Source organism: Drosophila elegans, unplaced genomic scaffold (assembly GCF_018152505.1).
Source record: "Drosophila elegans isolate 14027-0461.03 unplaced genomic scaffold, ASM1815250v1 contig_149, whole genome shotgun sequence".
Lineage (NCBI taxonomy): Eukaryota > Metazoa > Arthropoda > Insecta > Diptera > Drosophilidae > Drosophila > Drosophila elegans.
In genome coordinates, this window is record NW_024545513.1 from 5272574 (window position 1) to 5284224 (window position 11651).

At 39.8% G+C, this 11651-nt stretch overlaps 1 protein-coding gene across 2 annotated transcripts; it reads right to left on the reverse strand.

The window, feature by feature from the left end:
• Window positions 1–2692: 2692 nt before the first annotated feature.
• Window positions 2693–11074, reverse strand: LOC108136312 (ankyrin repeat and LEM domain-containing protein 2 homolog). Of its 2 annotated transcripts, none has more exons than XM_017257410.2 (10): window positions 10964–11074; window positions 10474–10600; window positions 7251–7430; window positions 6506–7170; window positions 6285–6437; window positions 4849–5748; window positions 4238–4765; window positions 4063–4181; window positions 3864–3995; window positions 2693–3181 (listed from the first exon to the last, which is right to left on the reverse strand). In XM_017257410.2, exons 2-10 carry the CDS (start codon window positions 10583–10585, stop codon window positions 2815–2817), a joined length of 3156 nt encoding a protein of 1051 aa, XP_017112899.1. In that variant the 5' UTR covers window positions 10586–10600; window positions 10964–11074; the 3' UTR covers window positions 2693–2814. The 2 variants fall into 2 exon arrangements, with proteins under 2 accessions (XP_017112899.1, XP_017112897.1); XM_017257408.2 differs by having other exon boundaries at window positions 7251–7433.
• Between the last annotated feature and the right edge of the window lie 577 nt (window positions 11075–11651).

The following is an 11651-nucleotide window of genomic DNA, read 5'->3' on the forward strand; positions in this document are numbered from 1 at the left end:
AAGGGGGAGATATCTATAGGATAATAGGCTGACATCGCGACCCACTTATGGGCCAAATCCCCCCTTTAAATTTCCCGTAAATCCCGCTCTGCCAAATCCATAGCCCCCTTACACATAGAAAAAACAAATCACATCAATAAAGAAAAATTGTAATTCAGCTATTTTCGAATATGTAATGTATTTTTTTTTTTTTTGGGCTATTGAAATATATAACAACAATTCAAATATTAGAAGCACTATTTTTTTCTTTTCTTTTATTTTTTTTGGTCCGTTGAAAAATCATGTATTTTGTTACTTTCTGTTTCTGTCTGTTTCTTTATTTTGTTTTTTTAATTATTTAATGTAAGTAAGTGAAACTAATTACAAAATGTAACAATGTAATATAAATAATTTACGAAAAAAATAATAAAGAAAAAAATAAACAAATAAAAAAGATCAATTGTGCAAAACAAAAATTCGCAATTGAAATAGTTAAAGAACAATTTTTTTTAATTACTTTGGTGACCTACAATTTTCATGACAATAACCAATTTTATATAGGCAGGGACAATTTAAGCAATTAAGTGGCTGATTTAACATATGTTTTTTTCTTTGTGTAGCCTCTCAATTTGTTTCGCTTTTTATATTCTTCCCCGGTGCGGTTTCTTATCAGTGATCATTTGTCAAAGCGCTGCCATTGAAAAGTGGCCCGACCACTGAGCGAAACGGCAATTGCAACAAATTTGTTCGCTACTCCTGCGGACCCCCGGCACCCACCCCTCCCCTCTGCCTCCCCTCCTTCTGCTCCAGTTGACAAAAGAAGAGGAGCAGAAAGTAAAAGACACCAAAGAAGTAAAACTTCGACGGAGAGATGCGACCCAAAGGTACCCTGTTACAATTATAGTTGATTAAAAAAAAAATTTTACTCGTTAAAAAAAGGTAAAATAAATAAATCCCTAGTTGGCGAGTTCTGTAGAAAATTTTATTTTTTTCATTAGATTAGATTTTTATTATTTACTTATTAATGGTTTACAGTACTCATTTTTACTTTTATTTTTCTGTTGTTGCTTTCTTATTAATTATTTTCAGTACTCATTTCCTCTCAACAGTTTTAGAAACCTATATACATATTTAACTTAATTAAAAAGTATTTAATTCGCAGTGATTTTAAATTACTTAGAATACATGTTTCAAAATGTTAGTTCATATCTTAAGCCACTGCATAATTTTTTTTAGTAGATTAATACTTTATCTTTGACATGATACCACTTTTTACTTTTCTTATTTAGGGACCTAAAATGAAATGAATGCTTCGTTCGTGATTTGTGTATCCGAACTTATTTCATAAATATATTTTGTTTTTATTGTAACATTAGTAAACGTTTGTCTTACATTTTATTAAAAGATAATACATAATTTATTAAGTAAATAGTTTTGGCAGAGCATTAACATTTCAATTTTAATTGACAAATAAAATACCAAAGGGCTTTTCAAGTGAAAGACAATTACATAATAAGAGTAACTGAATGAGGAAACCGGATACATGTTAAAAAAAAAACTTAATTTGATTTCATTGTTGTGTACATAAATATTTAAAGGGGATAAAATGGTCAGTCCTAAGTGCTTATAGAGGACAACCATCTTGCACCTGCTGCCACCGCTCCCCAAGAATACCCATTGTAATCCAAGATCTTTGGACGACAAGAATCCGCGCTGCCATCGTCGGGAGCACTCTCATAAATAAGAAATTGAGAGTAAACGAGACCTGGTCGGTATCGTCGAGGGGATGGGGATGGGAATGGGGATCCCCTGAGCAAGGGCACAATCTATGGGTATACTGCACTCGATAAACATTTTTTTGCTTTCCCTTCTTTTACTTGATTTTGTTGCTTTTTGTGCCGAGCGGTTTCAGTTTCTCGTTTTGCATTGCATCGGAGCAGATCGCGCAGAGCAGAGCAGAGCAGAGCAGAGCAGCCAGCAGGCAGCAGACAGCATCACCAAGATCGATCGGTGGCAAAGAATGTTCCTTTCAGCCTCGATCTTACCCCGCGTCCGGGTCTCGACTGGCACTCCACTGTCCGTCCTTTTGTGTGATTAATGGTAATTGTCTTTATGGCTTTCTACGATCCTGGTCGGCCACAATTTGTTGCGCTTATTTCCCTTTTAGTCGCAGTCGCAGCAGTTACAGATAGCAGCCCCTTCACAAAAAAATTCGGAAATTATTCGGAAAAGCACTTGATTCGATTTGCTGCGGAGCAACTTATTTAAGACTTATTGAAGACAAGAGTTCACATTGGTAATATAAAATAAAAGTCATCTGAAAATATCTATATGCACTTAAGATTTATCAAGTAATAAAAGCAGCAAAACAAATTATTTTATAGTTCTTAAAGAGCTTAATAGCCAAATAGTAGCGTCAACCTTGAAATGGTTGAAAAAACATCCCAGTATTAAATCCAAATTCGCAGATTAAACTTTAGTTTTTCATATCATTGTGAATTGTGAAAGGCATTTTACATTTCTTAAATAGCAAAAAAAAAAAAAAAAAAAAAAACTAAAGTCCTACACAGCCCGTATATATTATAAATATTAATATTTAATTGAAATATCGTTGCTTTTTATTGTTTTCTATATCAATTTTAAATGCTTGCATCTGGTTTAGTGATTTGTTAAATTATTATTATTTTTGTGTAGCAACAAAAAAAACTTGTAATAATCTTCTGTGCTTTATTTCATGTTTTCATTCCGACTCCATTCCATTGTATAAAAAAAAATGTTAACATAATGTAAGGTAAGTAGTATGAGTAAGTACTCCATACTAGTGGCCCCCCCTTTTCACTGGCTGTTTTCGAATTCGGGGCCGCTACCGTTTCCGTTGCCGATCGGCGAGTCAAGTTCGTTGTAGCAACGGCTTTCGCGATATTGGCTAAACAATCCGCGCACCTTGTTCCGCGGCGTTTTGAACGGCATCGCCGCCATTGCCGCAAACGCCAAAAGCGGTGACGAAGTCGTAGGGGCGGCACTCGGAGTGCGCGGCAGGCGCGGCGCCAGTGGCGACGTCGATGGCCCGGAGCTGCGTCTTTCAACGGCGCACACGGCACTCAGCTTGGGCGTGGCAATGAGCTTCTTGGAAAATAGGCATGGCTGCCCGCTACTGTTCAACGAAGTCTCCAAGTTGTGCCCCATCTTCGGCGATGGGAAGCTGTCAACGAAATGGGGCGAAAACATATTAGCCTTACTGTATTGATTCCAAGTAATTAACACTAAGTCAAATTTGGAGCAACAGACGACATAGCATTTGTAACATGGACCCTTTCTATATATTCTCTTTAAGGGGTTACCCCACCCAGTTCAAGTTGAACAAAAATTACTAAAAATATCTAAAAGTTTACTTATTAATTATAATATTGTAATTTCTGATCAGTAAATAAATCAAAGGAATTCGAAAAACATGCATTTTTGATAAAGTGGCAAAATAAAATTTGTGTTTCAATTTTTCACTTAAAATAAAAAGTTATTTTTAATCATACAAAAAAAAAAAATTATTTATGACAACATTTTAAGATATAGAATAAATCTGCCAAATTTTAGAAATATCATCTTAGCAGTTTTTAAATTATATAAAGTTTAAAGTTTTAAGTAAGTTTTGCAGTGCTTGTATCTTCGGTTCATATCAATTTTTTTCGGATCAAAATTCAATTAAGGACTCATTATTAGATAGTTTTCTTTTCAAAGGTGCCAGAAGAAAAATAACGAAAGTAAAAGAAAAGCACTTAACCAACCGCATTAATAAAATTAAAAAAATTTGCAAATGTAAACATAGTCAGCAGCGCACTTAAGTCACATTATTTGTGCTTGTGCTACTGCTTTACATGAATACTCACAGATTCATTTCAAAGGTGGAGAAGCTTTCCATGGCTGATTTCCAGGCATGGACAAACGGATACGTCTCCTTGTCGACGTCCACGCTGCCTATGGCATTCAGGACATTGAGGTCCCTCTTAGTGGGCTCGTCGCTAAATAGATATAAACAATGTGTTAAATAGATGTATCGATCGGGGGAGAATCATTGCACAATCGCACCCAAATATGTAGAGCTTGTAGCGCGGCTCCAGATCCGAGCACACGCTTCCCGGCGGCGTATAGAAATTCTCGTCCTCGCTGCTATCAAACGGTGGCGGCGTTTGTGCATTGCACTCAAACTAGAAACGAAAACAATGTAATTGCACACTATGTACGGTGCATGAAAACAACTCACGAAGCAACCGTCATCGTCGCTGTCGTTGTCCTCGTCGTCGCTCTGCTGCCGGCGCCAGCCCCTCGGCGCACCAAGGCTCAGCGAGACGTGCATTGCGCCGGTTGATCCGCCTCCCGTGGACGTGGACGTGGACGATGATGATGATACCGACAACTGAGGCTGCGACGGCACTGACCGCAGCGACTTGGTGCGCTTGCGTCGGCTCGTCTGGCGGCTGAGACTTGCGTCCCAGAGGCAGTGGCAGCACTGCTCCGTCTGCCAGGCGGCCGAGCATAGCTCCTCCGTTTTCAGTGAGTCCGGCGGAGGTGCTGCAGTGGGCGTGGCCTGCTCCAAACTTTGCAGTAGGCTGCCGCACAAGCAGCCCAAATGCAGCTCCCTGCCGCGCTCATTGGCCAGCAGTTCGCGCATGGTGCGGAGCATCTGGAGGATCTGCAGCTTCATGGCCACGTTCACCACGTTCAGGGCCACCAGGTTGGCGATGCGTGAATGCACCTTGCTAAAATCCACGCTAAGGAAGCGGGCATCAGCCTGCAGGCATTTTAAAAATATATATTATGACATGTCTTTTTCCAAAAATAAAACAAGGTATATGTATATATTTGAGTACCCACCTTGAAGCTGGCGATTAGAGATTTGAGACGTTTCAGCTCGCCAAGTAGAGTTTCTTTTGTGTCGCCGATTTTATTGATCAGGACCTTGGCGATGCGTTTGGCAAACACCTGCAGAGACTTCTCAACGCAGGTGTATGGCGTCATGAATGGGGCCTCGTCCCGTTCCTTGCGTAGCAGCGGCTGCTGCTGGTCGTCAATCGCCAGCAAGTCAAAATCAAACGTGGCAGCAGAGCTGCATGCTGTTTCCGCCTGCCGTTCGGCCCTGTCTCGCAGATAGGCGTCCAGGCGGGCCAGGCCATCGGAGGAGCTTAGGTCTACGAACGTGTCCAGGAAGTCCCAGTACTCCCGCCACTCCCAACGCTCCTTACGCGCCAGCTCACGGCCCACCATTTCCAATCCCTTCTCGATATCCGAGTTCTTAATGCTCCGCTCCCGGAAGCTGTCATTCAAGTTTACGCTACCCAATCCGAAACTCGTGTCCAGGAGGCCGGAGATATCGGCCATTGACGAGTCGTGGCCGTTGATGGGGTCGCGATATGCCGTAAACACATCCCCTTTCGAATTCCGTATGGGTGTGGCCGGCAGTTCGAAGAAATTCGCCGGCGGTTTGACAGTGTTGTTGTTGTTGTTGTTTTTCTCACACGGCGAGCTTGTGGCCGCCGCCAGCGGGCTAAACATCAGCTTGCGTCCGTGCTCAGTGCTGTGGTTAAGGTTGGGATTAATCTTATTTGGTGTGCTGAAGGGCGAGCAGCCGCTGCTGCTGCTGCTGCTGACTCGCGGCGGTGTCTTCCAGCGCCGATGGAAGTTGTTGGCACTTTCGCGGGGCATGGGTCCAGCCAGTGCGCTGATTGTCAGTTCCTCGCTGAGGCCCACGCCTTGACTTGTCTTGGACTGCAGGTTCTGGAAAATTCGGAGGCGAACATTAGATCGTTGTTATCATCTCTACCACCTTTAAAGACAACCAATAAATAACTAAGTTACCCTAAGAAACTCCAGTGGATTCTAAGCTGTAGACTTTGAAAGAAAAAACCCAGTCGTATAATACTTATATAGGAACTTAGTATAGAAGAGTTTATTTAGGAGTATTTGCCACTAAACCACTGGCCTACTGGTTTTCAATATAAACTCAAATTTTATATAATTGTGACAGTTTATGACAAATATTTGAGAAGCTTACAACCCGTTAATTTTAGAAGTTTAAAAAAAATAGTTTATAAATTACAAATTTTGACTTGACAATGGTAATTGGTATCTTAATCGATAGAAAAAATAGGCAAAGTATTTAAATGTGTGTTTCATTGTATGCGTCCCACTGAAATGAAGCTCATACTATTGAAGATATCCCAAAACATTCATCGTGAAACTATTATTTTTAAATTAAATTAGCCAAAATGTGCCAAAAATATGCGGCGGAAATATTTAAAATGGACACTCACCGGGGGATCGCTGGGCGAGAATGGTTTACCCACTTGCGGCGGAATTGTATTGGACATGCATCTCAACACAGGCACAAAGTACGGATCGTCCAGGAGCATGGTTATCTTTAGGATGCACCCATTGGTGGCCTGCGCATTACGCAGACAGATAATCTGAAGGGGAAGATAATCCAAAGCCATTTGGTTATTTGGAGGCATTTCGCCATTTCCTTGTTACTCACCTCCTTGGGCTCCTTGCCCTCCAAGTTCGGGAGCGACTTGCACTCCGGATAGGAAATGAGCACCTCGACCATGTCCGCATGACCGTTCTTTGCGGCAAAGTGGAGCGGCGTCTCGCCACGCGCCTTGTCCGGCATATTTAGATAATAGTCCAACAGACTCCGGTTGAGGGCGGCGCACATGTGGCGGCTGCCCTTCTTGCCAGCATACAGCTGCGCGAACTCCGGATCCGTAATGGTCTTCAGCAGCAGCTGAGCGATCCTGGGCTTGTTCACCTGGGCGCAGATGTGCATGGCGTTGTAGCGACAGCCCTCCTTCAAACTGGTCGGCGTATCACCGCTGCTGATCAAAAATCGTGGGTTTTCCCACACAATCCGCTTGACGCGTTCGATGTGTCCACCTTCGATCTGTTTGCGGAACTCCTGCAGTTCCTGTTTGGTGGGCGCCCGGAATGGTGGACGTTCTCCGGACAAGTCCTGCTGCTGCTGCTGCTGCTGCTGCTGGCGTCCATTGGCAATGATAATGCTGCTGCTGATACTGCTGGTAGGCGATGAAGTGGGTGAGCTGCCTAGCATTAAACCCCCACTGCCCGTCGGCGAGGAGGAGTACAAACTGTCCGTGGAGCCCGATGAGCTCTTGTAACCACCACCGCCTATCGGAATGGGCTCTGAAAAATTAACACATATATTTATATATAAATATATACAATAGTTAGTTAATTATTATAATAGTTTATATTATACGTACTGCTTTCTGTTTTGGCCTTGCCGAATCTGTTGAGCGCCTCGATGCTCTCGAACCCAAACTGGACGTAGCTCTCCGCCTGCTCCAATGTGGGGAACTCGCGGAAGCGCGCCTCCTTGTAGTGTTTCAGGACGTCCAGCGCCTTGGTTTTTTCTGTGAATATCAGCCACAACGGCGAGTCCGCTGCTTCGCGTTGATGTTGTCAATGTTGATGTTGTTGATGTTGTCAATGTTGATGTTGTTGATGTTGTTGATGTGTGGACAACGAGAGGAAGACAAACCATTAATAAATAAGGTGCTGGCTGGTTGGTTTTTTGGTCACGCCATCGGCCTGGCGAATAGCGAACGAGTGGCGAAAGCAGCACGAGTCGAGAATTGTGTTGAGCAAAACAAAACCAAAACAAATACGAGGGGGCGTTGGGTGGCGAACATGCGTGTGACGCAGCTGTTGGCACAACGCCGCCAAAATTTTCCGAGGCCCTCCCTTATCGGGGGAGTATCATCAGATTTGGTCTCAGATTGTCACAGATTTCAAATATTTACATTTATTTGCTACTACTACTTACATACGACTTTTGGCAACGAATGGAAACTTCCTTTAAAAAACGTATACTTCTTAAAAAACTCTTTAACTTGCAATAATAGTTTGTCGCACAGCTCCTAAACATAAAAAAAATAATTTTTTTATATACATACAATGGTCAAAATAATTTGAAGTACACTTTGCAGTGAAATTTCATACAAAATGTTTGTGAAACGCTTTTCTTCTGAGAGATCTGATTGATTTCTGTTGAAGGAAATTGTTTTTGATCTTAGAGAGAGCTTTTTATTTTAAAATTTTAGTTCTTTTAATTATTTATTCATATTTTTTACATTTTTTGTATTCACTATAGCTTTTTAAATCGAATTTTTGGATATACACTCTCTTGAAACCTCTGACCACTTGCAGCTTAATAACCCGTTTAAAGTTCACTAGTGGAGTGTATGAACAACAAATATACAAACATTTCATTTATTTTTTCCAACTTCCAACTCTCTTTCCCATTACCTTTTGAAACAAGCGGGTATGCCATAATTTAATTTACTTTCAACTAACTATTCGCAATGTGTGAGCTAAACAAAATCAGACATAAAACTGGAGTGAGGAACACCGCAGCCTTGGGGCTATAGTTCTAATCAAAGATCTGATAAAAGTGAAAAACATTTAGCATGTAGAACTTTTCTATAAGTGTGGGGGGGCGAAAGATTGTTTGTATGAAAGTTCAAATGGAAAGGCATAAAACATTTTCGAATAGATTAATTTGACACCAATTAGTGATGTTTAGCCTTCCTATATTTATGAGGTAATTTAATGAGGTACTCCCACAGTTAAACGCGTTCTTCTGTGTACTCTTTGTTACTTTAATGTAAAGTACATTTTAAATTAATTAGGTACAACCTGAAGTTCCATACTTGTAACCTACCTATAAAATAAATATTTATATAATTTACGAGTTCTAAATTATCCCAAACCATTATTCAAAGACAATTTTTAATTTATCAATTACTTTAAAAATTTGTTCTATATTCTAATTTTAAGGTATTCTATGAGTCGACTTGATTTTTCTTTTTTTCTTTTTCTGGGCAACGACTGTTGACTTCAGCCAAGTGACGGGGACAGGGGAAAGGTAAAAGGGACTGGGACAAAAAACAGGGACAGGCACATCCCACAATAACACAAGCCGGCAAAGCTGGGGGTCTGGGGTATATACATACATTTTGAATCTGAGGACACTAAAAGCACACGCACACACAATTTTTGGGGTACTTGCTCTGCAGCTCGTAGTATAAATAACACTTTAAAAAAATTACAAAAAATTGGGGAATACTGACTGATAAACAATCGCAACCGCAATAACAGTTTAAAAATACATGCTTTCGGCCTTATAAATAAAATTTAAAAATTCCAATGATAATTTAAAAAGAAATTATTATTTATTTGAAATATTTAGAGTGCTTTAATAACTTAATTTTATATATTTTAAAAATAAACTTGTTTTTAATTTGGAAACCATAATTGTCAAACTTAAAGATACAAAATATGTAACTTATTAAAAGTTATGTTTTTATACAGATTTAAAAAAATCAAACCAAACAATTTCAGATTTCTAAAATATATTAATTGATTTTAAAACCTTTAACTGTAAATGTGTTTTATGAACTGATTGAATATTTAAAGTTCTTTCAATAGCGATATTTTGATACAAATTGAAAATTTTCTATGAACCCAGCTAAGTGACGTGATCGCTGGAGGAAAGATGGAGAGGGGAGCAAGTAAGACGGAAAGTGCTGACAGGTCAAGGTCCTAGTAATGCACTCATTTTGGCGATTGCCTGAAGTGGATATGGTCTCGTTTTGGATGTGGAAGTGGAATGAACTCGCCCCAATCGGTTATTGTTTTCGAATCGCATTTAATTGGATTAAAGAGAGAAAGGAATGAGATGACAGTGAGCGAGCGAGAGCGGAAAGTTGCATCTAATTAAGCAGGTAATGGCAATTGTTCACCAGTTGTTTATAATTAAATCGAAAGACCGCTCCCAGACAAGGAAATCGACTGTGCGAGCGGGACAAATGCGCAAGCCTCTTTTTTATTATTTTTGTAATTCTCAGAACACACAGGGAAACTTCTTCATGGTCAGTTAGTCATGGCATAGAAAACAAACGACAAATTTTGTGAATACCCTAAAGAACAATTTAAAATTTATTGCATATCTAGTGTTTTAATAAAAAATGGAGAAAATATTAATTTATTCGGACCGTTGAAACAATTCTTATTCTTGTTAAATATAAAGAAACAGACCTCATTGTAACAAACCATTCAAATCATGAATACGCTTGCTGCTAGGGTTGCGAAAATTCAACCCCTACGAAGAAACCATTGCCCTTATAAGAACTCCTGTGGGCACGCAAAAATACAATTTTAAAAATGGTATTTCCATAAAAGATCTTAAAATATTTCAAGCTATAATCATTGGAAAATTATCGAAAAAAGTTTATTTTTATTTAGAAAACATTTCTAACTTCCTATCCTACAGACTGGAGAGTTACTTGTACACTTTATACCCTCGCTACGAACCGAGCTACGAACCGCACATGCCCTTCGATTCCAGAGTAGCACAAAAGCAACAAGCGGCAAATAACTGGAACGCTACACAATCTCGCGTCGCTCCCTCTCGCTTTAACTTACGTCTGTGATGATCCTCTCCATTTGGAGCCTTTGGGCGCTCTGTCGCTACGGAGCCGGGGAATTGCGTTCCGGTTCCCTCCTTCAAGTTTGGGATATAAACGCCGAAAAACATCGTTGCAACTGGCGCCTGAAATGTTTATAAGGGTTAATAACAGTTATAGAAACTCCGTATTGGAGTCTACATATGTATATGCCGCGTCCCTATGTTTGCGTGCGGGTGGAGACTCACGAAGTACATAATTGCAGACATGGCGGCTTTTTCTTGAAATTACTGTTTTCTTAAATACCATAGCAATTGACGAAGGAGACTAAGAAATACATAAATGGCAGCTGGTCTCCGTTATTATTATTTACGGTTTTCAAGGAAAATGCTGCACTCCACACGCAAACATAGAGACGCAAAAAAAACCACGCACATCAACAAAAGAGGCTTTAATTTGCGACGCCTTACTTCACGATTCGGCGCAGGAACATTGTTTTTTCGGCTTACCTTACTTTATTCTTAAGAAAAATCGCAACGGAATGTAAAATAATGTGTCTGTGTCAAATATAGTTCTTAAGTGCGGGAGGAGTAGAGGGGGAGAAACACTGATGGCAACATCGACGTTATCGATGTTTTCAAAATATTGGTCTTATCGATGTTTAACATGGATTATCGATGTTTATCCGTTCAACTCTCTCTCTCTCTCTTTCTGTTAGTTCGACATTTCGCTAACATTTCGCTGTTAGTTCAACGTGCTGTTAACATTTTACTGCACAACACAAACCCTCCACAAGCACGCAATTCACCGCTTGCGGTGAGAAACATTGATGCCAACATCGACTTCATCGATGTTTTCAAACGTCTCTAACGATATTTTCTTGCCACTGTTAACTTCTTACTCCATTTCTTGCACTCCCTCTGTTAAAATTCTTAACATCTGCAAGATCTGTAAAAGTAAAAATAGTTTTTAAATTCTTAGAATGGAATTGAATATTATTCATTTTAAAGACTAGTAATACTAATAAATAAAAAGAAAATAATAATAAAATGCATTTAAATAAATTATTACGGGCGATGATAAAAAACGGTCAATTGCTCGGTGCAATTAAAATTAAAATTAAAACACTGTTGAGTTCGAAGTCGAAAAATACAATAATTGATAATTGATTCCGCTTTTTTGGGTGAAATCCGTTTT